Source organism: Scatophagus argus, chromosome 7, assembly GCF_020382885.2.
Source record: "Scatophagus argus isolate fScaArg1 chromosome 7, fScaArg1.pri, whole genome shotgun sequence".
Taxonomy (NCBI): domain Eukaryota; kingdom Metazoa; phylum Chordata; class Actinopteri; family Scatophagidae; genus Scatophagus; species Scatophagus argus.
In genome coordinates this window covers 20,519,440-20,546,846 of record NC_058499.1, presented here as the reverse complement: position 1 = coordinate 20,546,846, position 27,407 = coordinate 20,519,440, and the positions used below count along the sequence as shown (strand labels likewise).

Here is a 27,407-nt window from a genome sequence, read left to right as displayed (position 1 = left end):
TTATTTTTTTCCCTAATAATGTTGAGGTTTGGACTGTTGGTTGGGCAAAACAAGCAATGCCAAGGTGTCACTTTGGGTGATTGTGATGACATTTCTGACTATTTTTTTTAGAATTTATACAAACCAATCAATCGATGAATGGAGAAAATACACAGCAGATGAATCCATAATGAAAAAGCTCATTAGTTGAAGTCCCTGAAAACATAATTCAAACTGAGCTCCACCTCAACCACCTGCAACAGTGAAATCCTTCTTTGACATTAATGCATGAATCAGAACATTAGAGGAGAATCAGAACATTTTCCAATTACACTTACATACTATTACTTTTCCAGTGCATAGCATTTAGTTGTAACAGAGTATTTGCACACAATATTATTAGTACTTTTACTTCACTAAAGGATATGAGCACTTCACCCCAATTAACAATTCTATGAATTAATACAGTTACTATATTGTTTAACTACTTAGGACACCCACAGTCTTGACTTGGCTGAGTGGCTGAGCCCCCCCCCCCTTAAGCGGGGTCAACTTGTGGGTAACCTTTGTGTGTGTGTCATGTATAGTCTGGCGGATTTTTTGGGGAAAGTGATTCTTACCAGTCCGAGAAAAGTGCTTCATGTTATATGGAGTAGTACAGTTACTTTACTCAGTCATAATGTGGCTTGTAAACATCAAGGCATTTAGGTGTGTATTTTATTAGCTGTCACAGAAGAGAAATTAAAGTCCCTGTACATGCAACATTACTGCCGCATCTTACTGCATTCTGCTCAGCAGAGTTTTGTGAAGTGCTACTAACCACCAATAAATATTACCATTGGAAATGCTGAGAATAGATAACCATAGCGACAGTGGACAGCCAGTTACTGGTGGTCATATATTCCAAAACAAAACATGGTGAAAACGTGGAAGTAGGTCTTTCTCAGCAGATTGGGGACAGACATCATTTATTTAATTAGCTTGTGTACATGTTGAGTTTTTCTTCGTTTTGGTGAGTGGTGTGTGCTAATTTGGGGCCCTGCAGCTCGTCTAGCCTCTTTCAGCCAAATGTTTTGATTTTGTGGCATATTTACTCCTGTGTTTCAGTCTCAACCCCTGTTGGCAGCTGTTTCTAGGAAAAATATTTGCTGCTTATACCTGAGCAGGCAAGAAAGTCAAACATCTATGAGCTAAACAGCCAGATATTTTTCTCAGTTGATGGAGACCAAAACAAAGCTAAAAGGAGAGTGAATCATGGATTTACATTCTTTATGTCACCAGGAGTACGTAATAGATGACCCATTATCCTTAATTTTATATGCTGTATGATGGTGATGTGTTTTTTATTGTTTCGGCCCTAGTGCTCAAAAATGCATTGCGTGAACCTCAGTTAACTGAATTAATACACTTATATATAACACTTATGTAACACTAACTGGTATTGTTTGTTATGGAGGGCAGATTAATGTTAAGCATTTTGTCAGCAAGAATGGTTCTCAGTGCATCACACATGCAAGACATTCACATTAGCAGAAGGTAATGAGATCTGCAGAAGGTGATGTGGGAAGACATGCATTCAACAAAAGTATCTACATCTGCTGAAGTTCAGAAGTTCAGTGAAGAACCATAAGGAGGACGTAGCATGCCGCACACGTAGAAATGTGTTTGTTGGAGACATGTGCTGACTCATTATGAAAGTGAGCAGAGCTCCATGGAGATGAGTTTCAGTCCTTAACTGTGCTGATGTAGAACTGTTCAATCTTTAGAAAAGTGGAAAACCAGTGAAGGAGGCCTCAGGGCCCCTAGGGTTTGGAAACTTTAGGCCGGGAACAGCTAAATGCAGTGTTTAATGGTTTGGAATGAACGCCGGATGAATACTGACAAGCACGAATTGTAGGAAGTAATCAATGTGTGACACATTTCCACTGAGTCCTGTTTTGTACCTCCCAAAATAAACCAAGGTAAAATATCCTTAACACTTTAAGCCACCCACTGTGCTGATGAAATAAAAACCAGAGGTATTAACATCAGTTTTTCCCTAATCAGATCACAAAATATTGTGTTACCACAATCTCTTACAGTTTTCCAGCTGGTTGATGGAGATCTCTAGATAGGCAAATGACACATGCAGACGTTGTACAGAATGTAACACAGTAGAAGTGCTTTCGTCAAAGAGGGAAATAAGTATCGTTTCAAAACCACCAGTGGAATTTGGCCCATTGCGACTGACATCAGTATAACAAAAAAAAAAAAAACCCTCCAGCAGCCCTCAGGCAGAGACAGGAGGATGTGCTGCCTCCTGCCACAGCCTTAGTCCAGACATGGGCCTCGGTTTGGAAGAATGTGTCAGCTGTCTGTCACTGTTTGTCAGCTGACAGGCAGTGAGCTGTGTTGTTTGTGGACTGGCTATTCCACGAGTCTCCAGACCCCTGTGCCGTGTAAACAATACATAACCCCCCAGATATTCTCGCAATTAGCTTAGGTGGCCCACATTCCTGACCTCTGCTTGCATGTGCGTATTTAGGGCAAAGGTCAACACGGCTGCTCCAGCTTGGATGATTCTTGCTGCTCCGCACTTGCGACACACTTTCGCTGGCTTTTATTGCTGGTGCCGCATGAGGGGAGAGAGAATAGAGAAACACATCTGAGAGAGTGATGGGTGTCAACTCACTGTTCTCAATCACGGCTTATCTTCTCTATTACCATTGAAGCCACATGACACAAAGTTCAATTCTAGAAAGTCTTTATCTCCTTTAGGATGATTCAATCTTATTTGTTCTTATCCAAGAGTCTTGTCAAGTACCATTTGCACTGGGTAATTAATCTTGTTTCAAGATATCCAGTCCATACTAACAAGTTTTAAAAGTGGGTTGCATGGTTGTCACACTGATATCTAAAACGTGCATACAGAGAAAATGACATGTGTTTGCTTATTTCCACAGTCGGACCAATTTTAAAGCTGAATTATCTGTATTTTCTGTGACAGCAGTGGATCAGATGACTGCAGCGTATGTGCTTTTTACAGCCTTGGTTTAAGGCTGGCAAAAGGAACAAGTTTGATCTTCTCTTGCAGCGTTGTTTTAGTGTACAAAAAGCTCAGTGTTCGTCGATAATTTTAATGCATTACTGAGACCAGGTTCAACTCTTATTTCCTCAAGCCAGGTGATCAAATCTACCGACCTGTTTTTAAGATGAACCTTTTTCTCTAGGATCATTTTCTTCATTCAAGTGCAGTGATCTGCCTCCTTATGTTTTGTTGTAAACATTCTGACGCTGAACATGCTGGGAACAAAGTGAATTAAACAAAGAAAACCATTTGTTAGATGATGTTTTTAGCCACAGCCATGTAGGTTGTCATCTTGTCAGAGTTAAAGTTTGGTGCTTCATGAGGGTGATTTCACCCTCCATAGGAACAAATGAATGAGTTCTTTTTGCCCCATTAACGCATGACATACATATCCCAGACATGATACGCCGCTGGTTATTGCCCCTCCCCTCACCAGCTGACTGATAGACACCCCATATGTCCAAATGATTAGTTAAAGCTTGCAGCAGCAGCCCTTTGTGTCTTATTGGGTTATCCTGTCGGTGGGTGGAAGGAGACACAGGATGAGCCCTTTGTGTGAGTAATTGGATGGATAAAAACAGCACATACCAGACACAGGGGCTATTGATGAAACGGGGACAGCCCTGACTAGCAACAGTTCTTTTCTTTTGTTTGCAAGGCCAAAACTAGCCAGACGTCCATTCACTGTGTCCGTTGCTGTCCTCACGGGGCGAGATCTGCCACAGAGCACGAGTTTGCACAGCCCAAAAAGGCCTCGCCAGTTTGTCGGCTCTGTGCTGTACCGCGCTGCCTTTGATATCCATCTGCAGACGCATCTGTGGTATCCAGCTGACAGGAGAATTTTCAGTAACCTCGTGGAATGTGACAGTACAGAAATTTGCATTATATGGGATTGCATTAGTTGGGCCGCCGCCAAAACAATTAGCTTCTTTACATATTAGTACCAAATACAGTCATATGAATACAAGAGAGATTCTGATCAGACAAGCTGTTGTTGCTCCTTTGAGTCAGCTACTTTTAATGCTGTCTGAAGAGGGAAACACAATATGTCCCCATGGAGGTTATTTTTTGTATTTGGAACGGATTTTCTTTAAAGGGTCACTTCATCCAATGTACACAAAGACATACAGTGTTTTTATTCCAGTGTATTTTTTTGAGTTATCTTATGTGTAGTCACTTCTTCTGTTAAATGTGGTTTCAGTGAAAACAATGAGGGTAGAGAATTATCCTGAGGAACCAGATCCTTGTTTCTGTCAAGAAAACATTCTGTAGACTTCAGATGGAATTTTTATTTTCACAGCTGTCAGCAGCACAAATGAAATTCATTTAAACTCAGTTATCTATCTCAGCTCGGATATCTAAAAAGCACTGTCTAAACGTGTAATCGAAAATATCTGCATCTCTGCATACCACTTTGGATAATATGTTCAATTATAACTGACAAACTGACCCTTTAAAGCTGCACCAATCATATTTTTATATAATCAATGCCTCAGACAGTGTAGTCTGAAAGCGGTCACTCATAGTGACAAAAAATTCTCATCAATTCTGCAGTTCCCCTTCTCTATAAACAGAATTTTACTGTCTTTCAGTTCATTATTGAGGTTTTATGGCTTGTACTGTTTTGGTTCTCTTGTCACTTTCATTTCCAGATGCGACAGGAAGATGTTTGTCAGTGAATAATCTCACTGAACTCAACTCAAAACATTTGAGATTTGGAACTACATATATACACTTGGAGTAAAATTAAAATCTTAGTGTCAAAACCTAGTATAACCAGTGATGGAACGAAGTACAATTAACTCCAGTATTGTACTCAACAACAGTTTTGTGATACTTGTACTTTCCTTGAGTAATTCAGTTTTCTGCTACTTTATATTTCCATTGCACTACATGTTGGAGGAAAATGCACATACACTGTATAGACAAAAATATTGGGACACCTGACCAATACCTGAACAGAGAATTTAATGACATCTAAATACACAGACAGCTTTACAGCTATAACAGCTTCTACTCTTCTGGGAATGCTTTTCCATTAGAGTTTGGAGTGTTTCTGTGGGATTTTTTGCCCATTCATGCAGCAGAGCATTTGTGAGGTCAGACACTGATGTTGGACCAAAAGGCCTGAATCACAATCTCTGTTCCAGTTCATCCCAAAGGTGTTGGATGGGGTTGAGGTCAGGACTCTGTGTGGGCCAGTCAAGTTCTTCCACACCAAACTCATCCAAACATGTCTTTATGGACTTTGCTTTGTGCACTGGGACACAGTCATGCTGGAATAGAAAATGGCCTTCCCCAAACTGTTGCCACAAAGTTGGAAGCATAGCATTGTCCAACATGTCTTGGTATGCTGAAGCATTAAGATTTCCCTTCACTGGAAGTGAGGGGCTGAGCCCAACTACTGAAAAACAGCCCCCCCACCACATCTCAGTTTAATAATAAAAGCTAGTTTAAACATATTGATCAACACATTAATCAATAATCAGAGTAACTAACTGCAGCCCTGCTTTACCACAGCTCCACCACATCAGTTTGTCCTCCCTGCTGGGACCTACTGTGAATAAACCAGCATCAATCTGTGCCCTCACTGCCAGCATGATGGGTAGACATTTGTAATCTTTAACAGTCACTCCAGTACAGAATGATGGATGTGATTATTTTTGTCCATAATCTGCTTTATCCTTTGTGTAAAGTTGGCACACATATTCAAATACAGTTTCAGGCCTTTCAGTCAGTACTCTGACCTTTAGAAAACTGGCTTATGTAATTTCGTAAATGTTACATTGTGGTGTTGCTGATAAACACACTTGTGTTTACACGTCCACAGCGTGATTTCCCAAAGGTTTTTATTCTCTGATCCAGGTCAACAAAGAGCAGGGGGGGCAGGTGTGACTCTGTGTTTGAGGAATCAAGGGAATACTTTCTCTTGTTATTATATGTGTGTGTGTTTGTGTGTGTGTGTTTGTGTGTGTGTGAGAGAGAGGGTGTCTCCGAGTGTCTCCATAATGGTGTGTGATTATTCAGCCATGTAGTCGAATGTGTACATAGGCTGTTTGTATAAGTTATGGCAGGTTAATTTGTTGTTTATGCCTTAAAATATTCTATAGATAGCTCTATAGCTGTCCTGATTATTACCTCAGTCAGTTAATATCAAGGAATTCTCAATAACACAGAATCTCTATATGAAGTTTATATATTTAGTCTAAAGTAGGCCTGCTGTGGAAATCATAAAGTCAAGTTTTGATAGAATTTATTTGATAGCGTTTAAAATTCCTTTAGGTTTTTTCATCTTTATTTTTAATGCTGCAGTCAGGGCATATGAGAAGAGAGAGTGAGTGGCATGGCATGCCTGAACCAAACAGGAAACATTAAAATTATATGCTACCCATCTTAACCACTAGGTTACCAGTATGTCCTTGATAGAGTACATTTCTATGGAAAATGAATTGAAAACCAAAATAAATATATAATATAAATAAATAACCTAATGCAAAATCTGTTAATCCAGTGTAAAACAAATCAAGCCAGTTCATCGAATTGATGTAAAAATCCTGTAAATCTTCCACAAAAAGTCCTACTCACTGACATGCAACATTTTCTGTGACTGCCTAATGCAGATAGAGATATTAGATGGCTTCCACTGTAGAAATTGTAAAGCTAAATCTCTACAGGCAGAGCATAGTGTCCTGAAACACTTTGTGTAATATCTGAGGAGAGAGACGTGTCAGTGTGGAAGGAGCTGTTGCAATGAGGAGGATTTGAATTCTGACGTCCTCCTTTCATCTCACGCATGAATGAAATACAAATGTTCAAATGCACTTTTCAAACAACAGCAGCTGAGAACTGGTGATGAAACAGAGTCAAGGTGACCACTGTTTGTAACATGGGTGCTCACTCACACTTACTCTCAGGGGGAATATCGTTAAGGGAAGCTGTTGCTTACTCACTCACAACACTGTGCCTTAGGAAACAGTCCCAGTATTTACACTGGATTAGTGGTAGCAGTTCGACATGGCCAGGCTTTCTTCGCGTGAGCTGGCTCAACAAAACCTAAAACCACAGTCGGAGATAATGACAGTGGTTATCGACTTTCTTTGTTAACCCGGGTTTTCTTCTTCAGGCTCCGCTTGTATTCCCATAAAATTTGACTCTTCTTCCACACAAAATGGACCAATAGCGTGCAAGTCCAAAGGAACAGGTTATTATAAAGGAAAGCTATGAAGACTATAAAAAAATATTACAGCAGAAGGCAGCACTGTTGCTCAAAATTAGTAAAGAGGGAAGTGCTGACAGGAACATGCTGATTGTGTACATTATTAAGCTTGTATATTTATTTCACCACTAAATGCACTATTAATGTCCTGTTTATTTCTAATGTGTAATTCCCAATACCATTCCACCTGCCTTCAACCTGAGCAGAGGTCCAATAAGCTGAAATAATTGAAAACACATGTGAGGCTGTGCAGGGCCTCTAGTATATGTTTATATTCCCCAAACTAAGGTGGAAAAAGAGTTTTGTCTTGGTATTAGCGATCTATGGTATTGTCATTAATATTAAAAAATGTTCTGGGTTGAATAGAATCTACTGGGACAGCTGTCATAGAGACAGCTGCAGTAGGTCTGTTTCATGAAGACGTGTAAGACGAAAAGCTTGGACATAAATAATAAAAAGAATGACGGCTGAATTCCATTTAGCTGGTTCATTGTCAGAGCAGGGGTGTGCGCTATCAGAAGTAATTCTTACAACAACATAAGGTGTTGGGATTTGCTCTGATTCAGCCATTGGACATCATTTAAATATGGGGATCAGGGTTGAAAATTTTAACTCGAAATTTTAAATGAAAATCTGCCAGCCACCCAGAAGTCGATGATTATTTTATATATGACAACTATGAAGTAGTTCTACCAGAAGGCGCTTCAGTTGGATTCAGGCCCTTCACTGTCATGACTCACTGAGGCTCTTGAATTGAACAGGGCCACTATTAATGCAAACCATTAATCAGTTATAAAAACACCTACTAATCAGGTAATTAGCTAATCGTTTTAGCCGTGTTGCTAACTACTAAGAATGAAGTTGTTTAAGGCAGAGGAACAGTAGAAGAACGGTAAAATACTATAATGTAAGAGCTGCAATACAAATTACAATATTAGGCAGTAAATAACAGGTTTGGAAAAGCTATGCGATACAACTAAGTGATCAGCCTTAGTAAAGCTATTCTGACTGTACAGTATCTGCACATGTGTGTGCTAGAGGAGGGACCCCATCTGCCCCACACACACACACACACACACAGTCTCTCTCTCTCCCTCTGCATTGTAACACGTTGTTCTCATTAAGTTTCTGGCAGAAACAGTTTTTGAAGGAGGGGGTTGGAAGAGGGAACACAGAAAAAAAGGCACAGAGGTAGAGAGCATGAGAGGTGTGGGAACAGAAAGAGAACGGTGAGGGTGAGGGGGACAGCTAAAGAGAGGTGAGAGACGGAGGACTGTGCACAGAGAAGGAGGGACAGAAAGGAAGAGTGAGCAGGAGAACAGAGCGGAGATGTACAGGGAGAGTAAGGCAGGAATGAGAGAAAAGCGAGTGAGGAGAGAGTAGCAGGCCAAACCGCAGGGGAATTTCTGGGCAGTTTTTGGGGAAAAATACAGAGGCTGGGGTCTGACTGCCTGACTTGCTGTTCTGTAAGCTATTATTTTGTTATTTTGGCCATTCCATAAGATTATTACTCGTGTGTGTGTGTGTGTGGGTGAGGAAGAAGAGAGGAAGGGGGTCTGAAGGCAGATCATTTTACGTGTAACTTTGCACCACAACTAATGCCACAATCAAATATGTGTTGAGTCAGACTCTTCTGCTTTTTGCTCTCCTCCTCTCCTACATGCTGCCATTTTTTAATCCTGTCTAGTAACGAATGAAGGGAGGTGAACTGACCTCGTGGGATGTTGGTTGGCATCTCTAGGGAATCTTCCTCACACGCATTAGACACAGAAATATGTGAGCACATGCACATGCACACACAAGATGAGATGGTAGTCCTCTGTGTACAAACCTAATTAGTGAAAGTGGAGCTGAGTGACAGGTCTAACAGAACTAATGAGTTCATTTAGCAGCACCGAAGGCAAGATAGACAGGAAAACAGACGTGATGCAAGCAAAAAACACTGAATCTGTCTTTAATATTGGAAAAGGGGAAAAGCATTTCATGGGAAATAGACAGATCGTGGAGAGTTATTAGTTCTGGCCAGATGAACAGGAAATCTGTTGGTATTTCATGTATTACTACAGTTGTCGTGTAGAGCTTGCTGTTATGGCCGTAAAATAAATTCTCAAACTTGGGGTCATTTCACAATTTTTCTTTTTTCCTTTAATATGTCATCATTAAGCATAGTTAAAAACCACAGATTATCCCACACAGCTATAGGCTGTCAGCGTCAGATGATTAAGTAAAGTAGAGCACAGACTTTATTTATTAATCTCTTTCAGCACAGACTCTGCACACTAGTTCTTCTGCTGTGTTAGTGTTGATATCCTCCTTATATCTGCAGACAGCTGGCTAGCCAGCACGTAGAACCAGACAGAACAAAGCAGAACCAGCACTTTATCTGTCTCTCTTGTTCAGGGCTGGGTGTCGGTATTCAGTATCTTTTAAGATATCAACAAAAATAACCCAGAACCAAGTAGTATTTAAGCATCTCCATTCAAATGATTCTTGCATTTGATTCTTTTTGTACCGAACTCTTGAAGAAAATGATTATTTGTACCGTTTGCTTGCCACCAATCACCACAAGTATTTAATGTGACACATGATTGGCCCACTACAGGCACAATTTAGACATTTTACACATTGTGCAAAAAGCAAATAATCCAATTAATTGCTTTAATTCATTAAATGACAAAATAGGTACAAATCTTTGTAAGGCTTTATGAAAGTCAGACTTGAAAAATTTGTTTTTAGCCATTTGGCTTGGCTGATCCAACCTTTAGTATTTTTTTGTAGTATTCTTAGCTGTTAGATGGGTTACCATGAATTTCTGTATGCATATTCTTTGTGACCAGATGATAATATGTGAATAACTCTGGTGACTTTTCCCTTAGCACCATCGTGAAATTTGGCTTTTAGTGACAATTCGTGATTGAATGCCATGAAATTGAGTCCAGGCATTCATGTTCTCATGAAGAACTGTGACCTCACCTTGACATCACCTTGATGATCCTCTTGACTTTTTATTGAGTACAATCATCAAGTCAAAATTTATTTTGTTGTTTACAAACAAATGCTTGGGAAAAAAAAATAATGAAATTCCAATCAGCCTCATCTGTGCCTTGTTTTTAGGGCTAATTAGCAAATATTATAATATAGAAATATTAGCATGCTAACAAGCTAAGGTAAGGTAAGGTGGTGAACATGATAAATGTTATACCCTCTAAATAACAGTATGGTAACATTGTGAGCATGTTAGCATTTGCGTTTAGCTCGTAAGACTGGCAGAGTTGCTAGTATGGCTCTGCATCAGAAATTATGCAATTAGATGTTTTCCTCAAATTGTTGAGCACCTGGCAGAGGCACCTTTAGTCCTGGGAAACAGTGTTGTGTGCATGATGCGCATTCTTGTTGCCATGCAATGGGTTGTCTCATCATGTTTGTACAGGACCTAGCAAACAATAACCCTCATGACTCATGCCCAGTCGTAACTTAAAACAGAGATGATCTAAGAAAAATGATTGCAATTTAGCTTGTGCATTATGACTGTGATTAAATAGATCATGATATTATTTTTTGACCAGATTCCTTCCTATACCTAACCAAGTTGATGGAAGTTCTGTTTTTGATCCATTCATCCAGCACAGCTTGCTGCTTAATGTGTACTGTCCCTCTTTATACACTATGTCACTTGACTTCTTAAAGCAAACTTCTCCCATAACTGTCCAACCCTATTGTTAGGTATATAAGTGGTTCATATGTTAACTTCATACAGGATGATACATTAGTCACTGTGTTGCAGGCACATTGTTGAGAATAGTAACAGTGACTTAACAGTGTAGCAGGTAGAAAGAACACAACGGCTAAAGCTGCCTGTTGTGTTTGTAGCATCGCATCTGTTAAAAGAGGCTGCATCCCATGACAATGGATTTGATTTCTTTAGCTACATCAAAGACTGCAACTGCTCCCAGCCCTTCCATTTAGACCCAGCAAAAAAAAAAGAAAATGAATAGAAGCAGATGTTCATTGGTCCTCACTGCCAACAAATTACACAACAGAACATTCTTAAGCTTCACTGCAGCACACAATCGAGATTCAACAAATTTTGGTTGTGAAATTTATCTGACAACAATTCTGACAGATGTGAATAAGCAAAATAAAGCATAGCCAGAGAACTGGATGGGATTTGACGCAGTTCCAGTGTCGATGAAGTGCAGTACTGCATAATCCTCACTAGGTGTTGGGTGCTAATAGAACAGGCTTTGGATTATAAATTAGAAAGTTACAGTTTGTAGGTTTTGAAAAATTATTCTGTCAGGTTCCCTTGCATTATCAATCCTACCCCACTCCCATTCCTGGAAAACTTTGGTTTTCCTAAAGAATATGATTAGGATCACATAAATAATGGTGTCATTGCTGCTACCAGTAACTGTTCTTGATGTTGGATGCATATCATCAGCTGGAGGTCATGGCTAACTAACCATTTTCAATTTCAATCGGTGCTGGCACTTTCCCCTGTACACAAAACATTCATGTGAAACTCTGCTTGTACTGGGAAATAAACTGTTGAGGCACTCCTGTCACATTAACACATATGTACATACAGCATTGTGTCCGACTGTATTTTTCACAAATCAGTGTGTTTTTCAGGTTCTGATTTTTATATATACAAATAGTGTGGGGCTCTTGTGGCGGCACACAGTACCTTGATTTTTTTTGATTTACTTTCATAACTTTTATATGGTGATGTGTAGAGCCACAATCTAAACTGTTGTCATATTCACACTATTTCTAGGCTTTAAGGAGAGTTCATTTTACTCCATCATTACATTTTGACTGATATGTCGATGACAAATGAACCCAACATTTTTCTCAGCTTTTCCACTCAGGCTCAGGCTTGCTTGAGTATATTTCTGACATCTTCATTTGGATTTGTGCCCACTCTGTGTTAAATTTAATCTCAACAAGAAAACAGCGTCATTTCCCTGGAAAATTTCACCCTCTAAATTAGTCAATACGGAAAGGACCTCTTGCATGCTGATAACCGCAGTACAGGGACGAGCATTTGAAGATATATAAACATCTACAGCCACAGAGAGCCTGGAGTCTGTGGAAGGAAAATATCTCAGCTGAACATCATTGCGCCAAATCTGATTATTAAGCTGAAAGTGAGGCCTTGCAGTAGAGACATCCTCTTCCATATGGCCCTCAGACATAAACATGGGCATTCAGGAATGCTCCCACACTCACTCACTTACTTACTCCAAACCACTTACGTTTGCAGAAGTGATCGCAGACCTTGTTGATATGGGTGCCGTGGTTAGGAGGGCTGGAGAAATGAGGCTCTGCTTCTTGGCTTGTTGCCTTGACATTACTACCAGCCCTGCCCTTCACTCTGGGTCATACTGTACATAGAATAATGTACACACATGCATGCAGGGACTCATGCACTGTGCAGTTCTCTCTGCATTATGGCTCAGTCATAAACTGATGAGCTCATTCTGGAGTCATACGCAAGCACGCTGCTGAAGACTTTATCTTTCTCTGGCTCTCATATACACTCAGGCACACACACACACTTCTACAATACCTCAGTCTACATTCAAGAATGACCTCACCTCTTGAGAGTCTTGTCTCAGGTTTCATACAGAGCTGACCGACCCAATAGTCCAACACACATACCAAGACACTCGAGTGAAGGCACGTGACTGTGTGCCTGTGGGGCCAGGAGGTATACAAGGCGGCGGAACCAAATTTGGATAGTGAATCCATTGCATTGGCGCAAAAGCCGTTCTTTTACAAACAGCCGACCGGCCAAGCTCACAGCTGTAGGGCCAAGTCAGCTCTTTTTTTTCCTGAGATAATTTCACACAGGGGACCACTATGTCCTTTTAAGACATGCTGGAAGATACCAGCATCTGTTTACATTCCAGGTTCTTGGCCGGAATCTGATCAGCGTCCTTTCCATTTGGAGACGTTTCTTTTTGAACAATTAGGTGTGATTAAACTTCATTTTGGACAAACACAGGACAAGATCGGTTTTCCATCCCTCATGAATTTTCAAGGCAATTGTTGAGAGAATTAAACCACAGCTATCTCCAACAGTGCTTAAAAAATCTGTCCTTGACTAGGCCCAAAGGTACATTTAAAAGAAGATTAAATACTGACTTCTGAGTGTTTCCTTATGGCATGGTTTATGTACCATGTATCCTGAGTGACTGGATGTTATTTGAATCCCACAGATGGTCACACTATCTACACACTGTTTACTTGAGATCTGTAGATATTCAACAACTTGATTTTGGTATTGCAATGGTTTGCTTTACTCCAAACTACTGCAAACTAATGTCTTTATTATGTTGTGATGAGAAGGAGTATCTTTCCATCATATACGTTCGTTTAATCTGTTTAGCTAGTCAGGAGGAGGATTGTGTTGATCGGCTGTAGTATATGTGCCAATATGATGTCTTTAATTTTTATCAGTTATATAAATGAATAAATAAAAAACACTGGCAAAATAAAAGTGTATTTGATGTGAGGGAAAAGGCTTCTTAAATATCACTCAAACCACGAACACTGTAACGTCAGCCATCCTGAGTGCCTCTCAGTCATACCACCTTGTATTGGATGTCCATCAGTGGGTATACAGTATGTCCTGTTGTGTGTCCGTTCACAGTGAAGTACATCCGTGAGGTTTCCCCGCTCTTTAAGAAGCCCTCCCTGGTGGCTGACCTGCCGTGGGATGGAATCCGCCCACAGTCGCCCAGCTACAGCGGCAGTGAGGACTCCGGGTCGCCTAAACACAGCAGCTCCTCCTCCTCCAAAGACCGAAAGGTCATAAGCCTGAAGATGTGTTTCATCAGCAGGAACCTCACCATGCCAGATCTGGAAAACAGGTACAACATTCTCAGTGTTGGTTAGAAATAACCGATTTTGTAGGAGTTGGGTGTGTGTTTTACTGCTGAGTGTGTGAGTCTGTGTTTTTTCCTGTGTTCAGCTTCTCTTCATTAGATTGGAATTTTTGTTCTGTAAGAGATAATGATCATGACAAAAATGCTTTTTGTGTTTGTTGTGGAGATGATTGATGATTACCCAAAGAAAGTTCAAAAAGAAAACATTAAAAAAAAAAAAAAAAAACAGGTATTGAAATGATGAAAGGAAAGGAATGAGAAAATAACACAAGGACACTATGATAAAGGACACTGAATTAAATCACCAATTTAACCTTTGCTACAACAGGTGGGTCAAGCCATTATCCTGTGCGCCTCACTGTCAGATCATTGCTGGTTGGTTAGATATTACATTCCTCTTTGTTACTGCAGTTTCACATTGCAAGGTCTTGAATAATCCTAGATATTTATCGTACATAAATAATAAATAATAATAGATAAATGAAGTCAGTTGTATAAATATAGTAATCAGAGATATTTTTGTAGTTCTCATCATCCACAATAATCCAGCAGTAGTTGTCATTATGTTCACGGTTACAAGAAGTGTCATCTATATCAAATAAGTTTAATAATTATATATTTAATACTTGGTGTCAAATATATTTAAAATAATAAAATCTAGTTATTATTATATAATTATATTATCTTATATTATATTATAAGATTTTTTTATATTATAATATATTATATTATTATATTATCTACTTTTAGTTGAAATATATAAAAAAGGAAATATGGGTCTTAAAGTGTCCCACAAGCTGTTTACTGGGCAAACCCAAAGCTGACAAATTCTGATTTTAATCTTCCATCCTGTGATTGTCATTAATTTTTTTTGATGAGGTGTTTCTATTATGTTGTTATTTAGTCCTTGTATGGTTGTGCTGATATAGTTCTTACCTTTCGTTTGTCCCATTCAGGCTGTTGGAGCTCCATTCCCCCGATGGCCAGCACACGGTGGTGCTGCGCTGTAAAGACGGCCCTACCGCCAACTCCTGGTTCACTGCCATCCACACCAACATTGCCGCCCTGCTGCCGCAGACCCTGGCTCACATCAATGCTTACCTGGGGGCCTCGTCCACAACCTCTACACACCCCCATCTCAAGCACATCGGCTGGTTGGCTGAACAGGTATTTTCAGCTTTGTTTAGTTTAACAGCTGCATGCTATCTTGCAGGAGATAATCCTTTTCGGTTGCTGAAGGCTTGTTGCCTAATCTCTGTTGCTAATCTTTAAATATTAGATTCCATGGAGCATCATACAACAAGATGAAGATAAGAATACTACACATGGAATATCCTAAAGCAGTGAAGCAGTTGAATAATAATACTGCATATAACTGCAAAATAGACTGTAAAACTATTTTTAAAGAACATAAACAACAAAGGTATCACACTGATAGCAATGAGATTTAAATAGCTATGATACAATGGAGGCCATGCTTAGGCCAGCTTAGAGCAAACAATGAAAGCAGGCAAAACTGATAAAGCAGCTCCGCTAAGAGTCATGTCTTCCAGCATTCAGCTGGCAGGTCTCTCATTTTCAGCTGCCTCTGACCTTTATGCTCAGTGGCAAATAAATCAGAAGTAGTTTGCCGTTTTGAGAAACACTAAGTGAAGATCAGCTACCGCTTTCAAAGGTTTTAAAGGTTATAAATTCCATTCCTCTAAAAGAACTTAAAATTTGCAGTTCAACAAAGACCAACAGAGAAACCTACAAGTCCATCTATGATGACAGTACTTTTTGAAATTTTGCACCAAGAAGTACTTAATTATGCAATTTACTCAACTTAATAACTTACTTATTACTTAATTTTTCATGACACACACAGACCCAAAAAATACTCGCTGTCACTGTCACCTCATGTCCATCCCATTCTCATGAACACAGTATCCTAGAAACCCATTGAGCAAATTTCTTCAAATTCAAACATTCAAACATCCATTTGGACCAAGGATGAACTGATTAGAAAAAAAGGTCACAGTGATCTCACAGAAGAGGTCACAAGAATTCATGCACTGATTCGGACAAAATTTCATACAAATATCTGACAGAATAAAATGGTGGAGAGATGGTATTTTATATCCAAAAGGTCAAAGGTCAGCAGGGATAGGCTCCAGTCCCCTCACGACCTTGACAGATAAACGGTATAAAAAATGAATGAATGAATGACCTTCAAATGATTGTTGTTGCACCATGTGATGAAGCTCTCTGTCAGTCACTACATATATTGTAGAAGTGTGGACTGACATGAACGTAAACTGCAACTTGACTGGTGAACAGATGCGTACATCTGCGAGGAGATAATTCCAGTTTAGCTTAGCTTTCTGTTTCAGTACTCCTACATCACTGCACATGCCCAGACCTCAAACAGAGACGCTGGCATTTCTGCTCTAATGTCATAACCTGCACAGCACACAGGAAGAGTGTGTTTTCTCAAATTAGCTTTAAGCCTAAATTTAAACATGCGCACTGAAAAGTGAACCAGGGCTTGTCTCAGTTCACTCTTACTCTGAATAATACCTTTTCACGCTGATGAACTGTTCATTCAAGGTCTTGTTGAATGTATGGATTCCTCTGTTTATTTTCACCGGGTTCAAACAGGAAACACTGATGGAAATTTCCAGGGCATTGCGTTATTTCCTGCGGAGCCCACCTACTCGTCACAGTTGCTCTCACAAACACACTATCTGATTTAATGTTGCTACTTTTTACTGTAACTCCACCAACACTCCACTCACTCTGGCATGACTCAGACACACGCCGCCCATTTAAACCTCAATACTTTCAGAATTCAGGTCGAACTGTCAAACTCAGCAGTACCTGTACACTGTCAAACTGGTGCATCACTATAACTAACCCCATATCTCAGTTCATTGGTGTTATCATGTTTTCCACATATAGTCAGTGACGTCTCCTGACTTTCTTCTTTAGGTCCAGCTGGAAGGTGGACGGCAGCAGTACAAACCAGTGGTCATGGCACTGACGGAGAAGGACATCCTGCTGTTTGAATCGGTGCCGTGGAGCAGAGAGTCCTGGTCCATACCTCTGCTCACACACCCTCTGCTAGCCACAAGGTAAAGACAGCAGACAGCAATAAAGCCAGTGTTCGAATCTCATCTGACTGGTTTTCTTTACTTCCATCAGGAAACACTTTAGATTGTGCTACGGGACAAATGAGAATCCCAATCAGAGAACAGATCACAGACTTGACCCTCTGATAGATTTGATAGACAGTTAATTGTCATCAGAGTTGTGAAATTGGTTTGTCTTTTGTTGTTTCATAACAAAGAGGTTTATATTCGTCTTAAGGTGCATTTGGGTGGGGCTTTTTTTGACTGTCAGTATCAGTAAATATACCAGCTGAGTGTCAAAAGGTTTCAACAGGCTGTCAGTTCAGTGCTTTTCAACCTCTGTCAACATATGTTCAACAGGCTGTAACTTTTGGTAAGTCCCTGGATGTTTATAGTTGCTCTCTTTTAAATGAAAGTGAAAACCCTTTCTAGGTTACATTATAGTCAGTTCAGAGTGTGGGGAGAGGGGTTTCCCAATGCAAAGGTGAGTTTCATCACAAACTATACTTGGGAACCCCCTCCTGTGAAGATAAAAACAAATAAGGAACAACACGAATGTCAAAACCCAGTTCAGCCTATTGAGGAAATGACACTAACTAGACCAGTCAGTGTGGTGGCTGATTACACTTAAGGGACTTGATGCAGATTATCTATACCAGTTGTCTTTGAGAACGTTAAATCTGTTCATGTTTTCATGCTCCCTCCAGACTGGTTCATTCTGGCAGCGCCCGGGGTTCTCCTGCACAGGGTTCAGACCTGGTGTTTGCCACTCGGACGGGCACAGGCCGGGGCATCGAGTCCCACATCTTCCGAGTGGAGACCCACTGGGATCTGTCTTCGTGGACGCGAGCCCTCGTGCAGGGGGCGCATGCTGCCGCCGAGCTCATCAAAGAAGTCTCCATTGGTGAGTGTGTATGTGAGACATTGATTCATAAGAGACAACTGGTCTTCATAAGGGGCTGACAGTTGTTTCAGTCACTCAGATCTCCTGCTGCTTGAATGTTGGGAACTTATTAACCATTTCTGTAATGACTGATCATGGCTCTCAGCGGAACTGCGAGATTTTATTCAATAAAATCGATAAATGATCAATAAACTTATCTTATGTTTTGTATAAAAACTAGCTCCATCTCAACCAGCTTCAGCATTTAAATGCTCCATACATAGTAATGCAATAATGATAATAATTATCAAATAATATGATATGCAATAATATAACAGGACCACTGCATAGTGAGTAATTTTTCTACCTAAAGAATATTTTAGTACAGGACTTCATTACAATGAAGTGTTTTACATTGTGGTATTATTTCCTTTACTTAAAATGTCTATAAGTCCTCTCTGCCGTTTTGGTTCAGACTGTGTACTCTCAACAGCTTTGTTGCAGCAGCAGCAGGGAGCTCTTTTCAACAAAAAATCCCTGTTAAGCTCACTGTATTCTACCTGCACAGCACCAAACAGTAGGCAGACAGACTGGCTGGTGAATATAGTGGAGCATTTAATGGCTAAAGAACCAGATATTTCCCTCAGGAGGAGGTAGTGGACACCAAACCAGAACTAAAAGGTGACTGCTGGGCAGAAACATGACTCCAAATGAATGCTAATGTTACTTTGAATCTGCTGATCTATAAATAGGCAACTGTTTACTAGTTCAGACCATCAGCTTTAAAATTATGTCAGTGTTTTGTTTCTGCTGCACCGAAATGGCTAATAAAAATCACAAGAAATAAAAATAATTAGTTATTGCACCTTTAAGTAAAGAAACCTAATACTTCCGCCGTGACTTATGACTAATCAACCCAATATCTTTAACTGATCATCTCATTATCTCATCATTAAATGAGATGAATGTATCAGACATTATCCAAAATGATAAAGGAAATTCGTGCAGTGATTTATAAAAAACTAAAACTATAGTTAAGGTGATTGTTGGATAGAGTTAATGTCACCCCCAGTGTAGATGTATCCGCAGGAAACACCTCATATAGTGCAGTGCAATGCAACACAACACCACAGACTACAACCACACAGATACCACAGTGTTGATTTAGAACCTTGGACACATATGGCCCACATGCATGTAGGGGTGTGTGTGTGTTTGTTTTATACGCTGCCTGTGTAGTTTAGGTTTGTGCACACAGGTTGGTCGCAGTGTGGGAGAGTGAGTAAGCAGACAGAGGATGTGGGCTCGCTTGAAGTCATTGTGCTAACAAGTGGATGCCAAGCATTATATGGTGTTTTACTTTTCTACAGCCTAAACACCATATAACATTTGTACATGATGATAATCATCACAGTTTTTCCAAGTAAGCACAGATAAAATATTGCCATGTTTATATAGGCCTGTATACAGAAAAATACTTTGACTGTGACAGGAAGCTCCTGACAGTGACTGTCTCAGCAGCAGGCCTGCAGCAGTTCAGAAAGTGCAGCTCTGTGTAGGAAAAGCAGAAGTTGGAGCCAGCAGAGGGGAATGCGTTCACTCTGTGCAGAACAATAGTTGGCTGACGGAACAGCTCTGGAAAGACTCAGCCTTTTTTTTCCTTCCTCTTTGCTGTCCTGCTGCTACACAGGCTCACAGTTGTGCAGGAATATTCAAGCCAGTTGGGTTACAGTAATACACAGGGAAATGCTTTCGGATCAAATGCACTCACAGCTGCACCAGGCAGGATTTTTATATAAAAGACACGCTACTTTTGGGGCTGCGGCAGAGAACTGCATCCCATCCAGTTTGATGCATAAGCTTGAGTGAACCTTCATGGGCAAGTTATTAATTAGTACACAGATACTGCTAGGGTTGGTAATGGTGGAGAAAGTAGTACTGTAGCAGTAAACTACAACTTCAAGGACTGTGAGGAGATGGACAGACGCGGCCAATGAGACACTCCAGGGCTGTTTTGAGGTGACAGATTGGCAGGCACTCTGTGAGCCCCACGGCCAGGACATTGATGGGCTCACTGAGTGCATCACTGCCTACATAAACTTCTGTGTGGACACCATTGTCCCAACCACAACTGTAAAGTGTTACCCCAACAACAAGCCGTGGGTAACCAAGGACATCAAAGCCATCCTCAATGACAAGAAGAGGGCTTTCAGAGCAGGCAATAGGGAGGAGGTGAGAGCTATCCAGCGTACCCTGAGATCAAAGATCAGGGAGGCAAAGGAGAGGTACCGGAGGAAGCTGGAGTGGAAACTCCAGCAGAACAACACGAGAGAGGTGTGGAGTGGCATGAGGACCATCACAGGTTACGGGCCAAACAGCGGAGGAGTTGATGGCAGTGTGGAACGGGCGAACGAGTTGAATCAGTTTTTTTAACAGATTCGACACAGGGACCCCAATTCACACTTCAAACGACTCCTCAGCAGTACGGCTGCAGCAACCAGCCACTCCAGCCTCTCTCCCTCCACCCACATTCCATCTGGATGGCCTCGCTCACACCTCGTCCCCAGAAGCCTGGGTGGACCACTCTCACCTGGGTACCACAAGCACTCCTCCCCCACCCATCACCCCAACGATGACCTTCACAGCTGACCAGGTGAGAAGACAGCTGCAGAGACTCCGTGCAGGCAAAGCTGCAGGCCCAGATGGTGTGAGCCCCAGGGTCCTGAAAGCCTGTGCCCCCCAGCTAAGCAGAGTACTTCATCATGTCTTCAACCTGAGTCTGAGTCTTCAGAGGGTCCCCGTGGTGTGGAAGACGTCATGCCTCGTTCCTGTCCCGAAGACGCCGCGTCCCAGCGACCCCAAGGACTACAGGCCTGTGGCCCTGACGTCACACATCATGAAGACCCTGGAAAGACTCGTCCTGGAGCAGCTCAGGCCCATGGTCCAACCGCTTCAGGATCCCCTTCAGTTCGCCTACCAGCCCCGCCTTGGAGTGGACGATGCGATCATCTACCTGCTGAACAGAGTCTACACTCACCTGGACAAGCCGGCAAGCACTGTGAGAATCACGTTTTTCGATTTCTCGAGTGCGTTTGACACCATCAGGCCGGCTCTGCTGGCTGAGAAGCTGATAGCGATGCAGGTGGATGCCCCACTGGTGTCCTGGATCGCAGACTATCTGACGGGCAGACCGCAGTACGTACGCCTGAAGTGCTGCCTGTCAGATGAAGTGATCAGCAACACCGGGGCTCCACAGGGGACTGTCCTCTCTCCCTTCCTCTTCACGATTTACACCACAGACTTTACGCACTGCACAGAGTCCTGCCATCTTCAGAAATTTTCTGATGACTCTGCAGTGGTTGGGTGTATTACTGGGGGGGATGAGAGAGAGTACAGGACGGTAGTGGACAACTTTGTCACATGGAGCGGGAAAAACCACCTACAGCTCAATGTGACAAAGACCAAAGAACTGGTGGTGGACCTGAGGAGGACTAAGGCTCCAGTGACCCCTATCAACATCAAAGGGGACACTGTGGAGGTGGTGGAACAGTACAAGTACTTGGGGGTGTACTTAGACCACAAACTGGACTGGTGCAAGAATGTGGACATGGTCTACAGAAAGGGCCAGAGTCGCCTCTACTTTCTGAGGCGGCTGAGGTCCTTCAACATCTGCAGGACGATGCTGAGGATGTTCTATGAGTCGGTGGTGTCCAGTGCCATCACATATGCCGTTGCCTGCTGGGGCAGCTGCCTGAGGGTGAGGGACACCAACAGACTCAATAGAATCATCAAGAAGGCCAGCCATGTTGTGGGAGAGGAACTGGACTCTCTGACAGTGGTGTCTGAGAGGAGGATGTTGTCCAAAATAAGAACTATACTGGACTTTCCCTCTCACCCTCTCCACAATGTGCTGATCGGCTACAGGAGCTCGTTCAGCAACAGACTCATACTCCCACGATGCACCACAGAGCGACACAGGAAATCATTCCTGCCTGTCGCCATCAAACTGTTAAACTCAGCACTGTGATAGACACACTCACTGTATATATACAATGTACATATTGGCTTTTTACACATGCACATACCTGTATTTTAAATTTTTCTTAAAAATTCGAATACAGTTTTTTGTAAATACCTGTACTTTGAGATTTTAGTTTTGTTTACCCTATCTTTATTAAGTTTATCCTATTTTTTATACTCTGCACTTTTCTCCTTTCTTGGTCGGGAATACTGCATGTGCAATGTCTGTAAAAACAAGAATTTCCCTCCAGGGATTAATAAAGGAATTCTGATTCTGAAACCAGATTTTGAAAGTATCCAAGCGAAAAAACAGTCAGATCCCCTTTATTGAAGCCTCCCTCCAAAGCCACCCCCCCTCTAAACACATGAACAAAACACTGGCTGACTGCTGGAGGATGAGTCTGGGAAGGTGCTAGGAAGATTTTAGTGGTCAAAAAGCATAGTGAAGGCAAGTCATGAATATTTAATAAATGCAAAATGTTATCCGTCCAGTCATAGCAAACAAATGTTTTTGACCCCAAATGCTTTGCCGACCACACAAGGAAGGTTTGCTAAGGCCTGGTGTTCACTATAGCTGCTGCTATTGACACAGTACAGCAGTCAGTGTCTTCTAAACACCGCACTTTGACTATAGTGCGGTGTTTATTATATACTACTACATATTGCGATGAGCACACACATTACTCACCCTCCACACACACACACACTGTCTCTCTCACCCCCTCTTTCAGGTTGCACATTGAACAGACAAGATGTTCGCCTGACGCTGCACTATGAGAAGGGCTTTACTGTGACAAGGGAGCCGGCAGATCCAGCAGGGGGCGCAGTGCTGTACAGATACCCCTATGAGAAGCTCAAAATGTCCGCTGACGATGGAATACGCAACCTCTACCTTGATTTTGGGGGTCCGGAGGGAGAAATGGTAAGTTAAGACTTCGGCCAGAGAGAAATCAGATTAGTTCAGCATGTGATATGAGGACAGTGTAACTTTTTCATCATTTATCTTTCAGTCAATTATTTTTTGATGAATTGTTTAGACAAAAGGTTGTGACAATTGTCAATCAGGTTCTTTGAGCCCCAAGTGATTTCAGCAAAATACTTGCAGTGACAAGCAGCAAATCATCACAACTGAGGAGCTGAAGCCAGAGAATATTTATTTATATTTTAGAATGTGAAGTGTCTTATTTACTTATTCAGTATCAGAAGTTGTTTCTTTTCTTTATGAATTAATTAACCAATAGTTTAGTGTTGAGTGTAAATGAGAAGCTCTGTCAGAGTGACTATGAAACAGCTTATCTCAGTTAGTTAAGGTACACATGATTTCCTAATCTCAGCTGAATCTCAAACGTTTGACTGCAGCTTTTACTTAAAAGGAAGCGCAAACACTAAAGAACCACAAATTCACTTGGAAACCTTTAGTTAAACCAAAACGCTGACGTCAGTAGAGCATTTCAGTCGAATGTGTCCTCAAACCTTTGGTGAACTTACGGGACCTCTGTGGGCTGCTTCTCACCTCTGCTTGAGGTTTTGTTAGCTGCTGCAATAACATGCAATGAACAGTACAGTCAAGGATCAGAACAAATGACTCTATGTTAAAGTGATTGGCCAGTTAATTTATTTGTTATAAAAAAAAAATCTATTGGTAAGTTACAACAAGTAGAAGTGATGAAAGGAAGGGAGCAACTGAAATTTTACTGTAAACTCTCTGCCAGGGAGTCGAGCATCTCAGGAAAATATCACAGCAGAGGTTTTACCCTTTCTTTCTTTTCCTGTTTCCATCTTCCCTGCTGTTTTTCTCCTCCTGCCTCGCTTCCTCCCTCTCTCCATCCTCAAGGTATTTGACCTCCACTCGGGTCCAAAGCCGGTGGTGTTTGTCCTCCACTCCTTCCTGTCAGCGAAGCTCACTCGAATGGGCCTGCTCACGTGAATCAACAAACAGCAGCAGCATGGATGAGAGGACGGGTCCAGGCGCAGCGAAGAGGGGGAAGACACTCCCAGCATGCTGATACTGGTGGTCCATTCGTTATTATTGTTATTTTATTTCATTTTGGTCCAGTTTCTCCATTCACAGCTGAAGTTAGGCCTGAGGTGACGCTGCAGGGGAAATTTAACCCGGGAGTCGTATTGTTGATTGTCTCAAAAATGTGCCTTCTCTTCCAACTTCACCTCTGCCTCTTGCACTGACTTTTATTGCAAGGGCAGGTAAAAAGGAAGTGGCACTTTGCTTGAAGTCATGAAGTGTAGGTAGGCTGGTACAAAATGCCAAAAATAGCTATTAACAATCTCATAACATTCCAGGTGATAATGTATTCAATTTGATGACGATGATCCGATATGACGTAAAAAGAAAAACAAGCAAAGATGCTGTAATGTGCTTATGAGGGTCCGTTACCAATGCACTTCAAGCAAAATGTTACTGAAATAGATTAAGGAAAGGAAGGGTTTTTTTTAGACAATTAATACACAGCCAAGCACGGATTGGCAAATGCTCCCTATTTTTACTCTATGCCTATCATTCCATGACAGCCTTCCAATGTATCTTTTTGATGTGTTTGTTTGTCTTTGTGTCGACATGTTTTAGAGTCAGAATGCAGTTGACTGATCGGAGACTGTGTGAATGAAGAAAGGCCTGCGTGTTGGTGTGTGCATGTGTGTCCGTACTACATGTTTCTGTTGGCTTGATAGTGTGCCTGCTGTCTGACAGACTCACCTTTTAGCACATTATCCCAAACTACTGTTGTAATCAGGATTGCCAACTGTGCCTTTTTACATGTAGTCAGAGACATTCTTTGTAATGTTTCCTTTTTTATTTCACACAAAAAGAGAGTTTCAAGCTTTCGACATGCGCGAGCAATAGTATTACTCTTATAGTGTAAACCATGTTACTTTGTTTTTATGTCGTTTGTTTTTATAAGTGTATATCTCATGATAGCATGACTTCTGGACATTGAACTCTGTATCAGATGATGATGTATGATGACCGTGCGTTACCTCCCCTTACTGACCTACACTACCACGCCGTCTCCGTCTCGCTATCATTGCATTCCAATTTGCTTGAGAGTACTTGTCTCCTGTTACCGTTCGTACAGTAGCATTTCTGTGGCTAAGGACTGTTTAGCAGGCTTTTCGAGGTTTCGAGGTGGGCCATCACGTGACAGAAGTACCAGTGTATTTTAATATTCCAGACTATAACGGTCGAGACGTTGTACCTCATATGAACCCCTGCAGCAGAAAGATGACCACACACTGTATGTCTTTGAGCTCATTAACAGTCTTCTCCTTCCATTTCAGTCTTAAAATGCCTGGGAAACTTTGAGGAAATAATCTTTATTCAAGGTCCACTTACAGGCTTTCCTTTGGAGTTTTTAACCCCCACATGCCTTTGCTCAGTTGTCATGGAGATGGCTCAGCTGTCATCACGTGACCTAAGCATGGAACTTGCCATATTACAGGTGTGCATATATTGGCAGTGGAGATTAAGGACTGTGTTATCTTGATTTAAAAATGAATAAATAAATATAAAAATATTTATCATATATAAAAGGGATGAAATAACAGGAAGCTGACTAAAATGGAAACAAAAAAGAAACAAACTTGAGCAGGACAGAATTTCTGCCACCTGTAGATAAGGTACTCCAGAGAAAACAGATAATGAAATGAAAGAAATTTTTATACCACACAGAATACATACACAGAGAATAATAACTAGGAGTAAAAGTGAATTCAAAGTGGATTCTTTTATCTTTCACTAAGGTCCAGAATTTCACTTTTTGCAGTTTGGCCAGTCTGGCCCCTGCTGTTGAAAGACAAATGATGTTGTCTGTTTCCAGTGTCCATTCAGTCCTATTCATATTCATATTCAGTCTATTTCAAAGATGTGGTGAGATCATCTGGTGAGAACTGGGCAAACTCCATGCAAGACCATGAGATGCATTTGAAAGCTCAGGAAATGTCTCATAAATCCAAGATTTAAGGTGAGTTTTTACAAGGTCAAGAAAGAATGTTCAAGCTCCTGAAAAACTAATCCCATTGCAGATTGTATCATTTCATTTAGTACTAAATACAATCAGAACAGCCAATATCTATATCCCCCTCAGTTTTAGGTACTAAGTTAGGCCATTTGGAATAAAATCAAGGTGAGCGGAGTTTACAATCCTCCCTTTAGGTCATCTGTTCGGTCCAGTGCCTGTGTTGAGACTTAACTCGTTAATGAGTTCAGCATGACTCTAGATAACACATTTTCATAACCTTCAGATGGTTCATGGTACATGCTGCTAAAGTGACCCTTCAGTAGAGGCTCTGTGTTCTTTTGGGCCTCAAATAATGAAGCATTGTGTCCGCTGACCATGCAAGAAAGGAAAACAAGATAACCCTTCTGTCCTCGGATAAGGAATACAATCACCAGTCTGAATTACTTCTGTTCTATTTTGGACTCTGATGTCCTGGTTTGAATAACCTTGTTTGGCATCTTATATGAAAGTGAAAATGTGTAATCATAATGTTTCTAATATTCTTTTTTAAGCTGTAGTTGATGAGTTGCCATTAAAGGAGAAGCAGCCTGTGCTTCCCCTAAAACATTGCGTGTATGTGGGAGGTTTGAGTTACACGGCCTGACATGAAGTCTTTCTCCTGCAACATTTGAAGCAATAGGGAAGTGTTGCACTGCGTCATCTGACTGTTTCACCATATTTGACGCTGCACAAATCTGATTGTCTGGAGTTGGTCTACTTTCAACAAACTACAGGCCGTCCCTCTTTGAGCTTGATGCACTAACCAATCAGACCCGTTTAAATCTGTGAATGTATAACTCCTTTCTTCTTCCACATGATTATTTTTGATCTTCTTTCTCTTTTTGTTCTGATAGTGTAGCTATCCTGTCTATGCAAAGCAATGCTTCAAAAGAGGGGGTTTTGAACCAAAGGTAATATCTGTGGCAGCTTGCGTCCAACACAATCATTGAACTGAAAAGTCACAAAAAGGATAAAGTGCTGCTGCAATAACCTGTCGTATGCAAAGTATTTTAGACTTCCTTCCAAGATACAGTATACAGTGTATGATAGCAATGTAATAATCTCAAATGTAAATACCTACCAATAAAACTGAAAACTAAAACAAAGAATATAAGTTGATGTGTGGTTTGTTTCAAAGATGCAGGTTTTATGTCTTAAGTAAGGTAATATAGACCATAATTACTTACATTTTACATATTGATATTTTCTGTTGGAGTTGCCGTTGGGGT

At 41.1% G+C, this 27,407-nt stretch overlaps 1 protein-coding gene across 1 annotated transcript in view; it reads left to right on the top strand.

The window, feature by feature from the left end:
* sntb2 (syntrophin, beta 2) overlaps nucleotides 1-27,284 on the top strand; it is a 29,368-nt gene extending 2,084 nt beyond the window's left edge. Inside the window, exons 2-7 of the mRNA XM_046395245.1 lie at nucleotides 13,921-14,140; nucleotides 15,112-15,322; nucleotides 17,126-17,268; nucleotides 17,973-18,169; nucleotides 22,900-23,090; nucleotides 24,003-27,284. Of these exons, the coding sequence (XP_046251201.1) occupies nucleotides 13,921-14,140; nucleotides 15,112-15,322; nucleotides 17,126-17,268; nucleotides 17,973-18,169; nucleotides 22,900-23,090; nucleotides 24,003-24,095 (1,055 nt within the window). The 3' untranslated portion in view covers nucleotides 24,096-27,284. The remainder of the gene's footprint in view (nucleotides 1-13,920; nucleotides 14,141-15,111; nucleotides 15,323-17,125; nucleotides 17,269-17,972; nucleotides 18,170-22,899; nucleotides 23,091-24,002) is intronic.
* The last annotated feature ends 123 nt before the right edge of the window (nucleotides 27,285-27,407 follow it).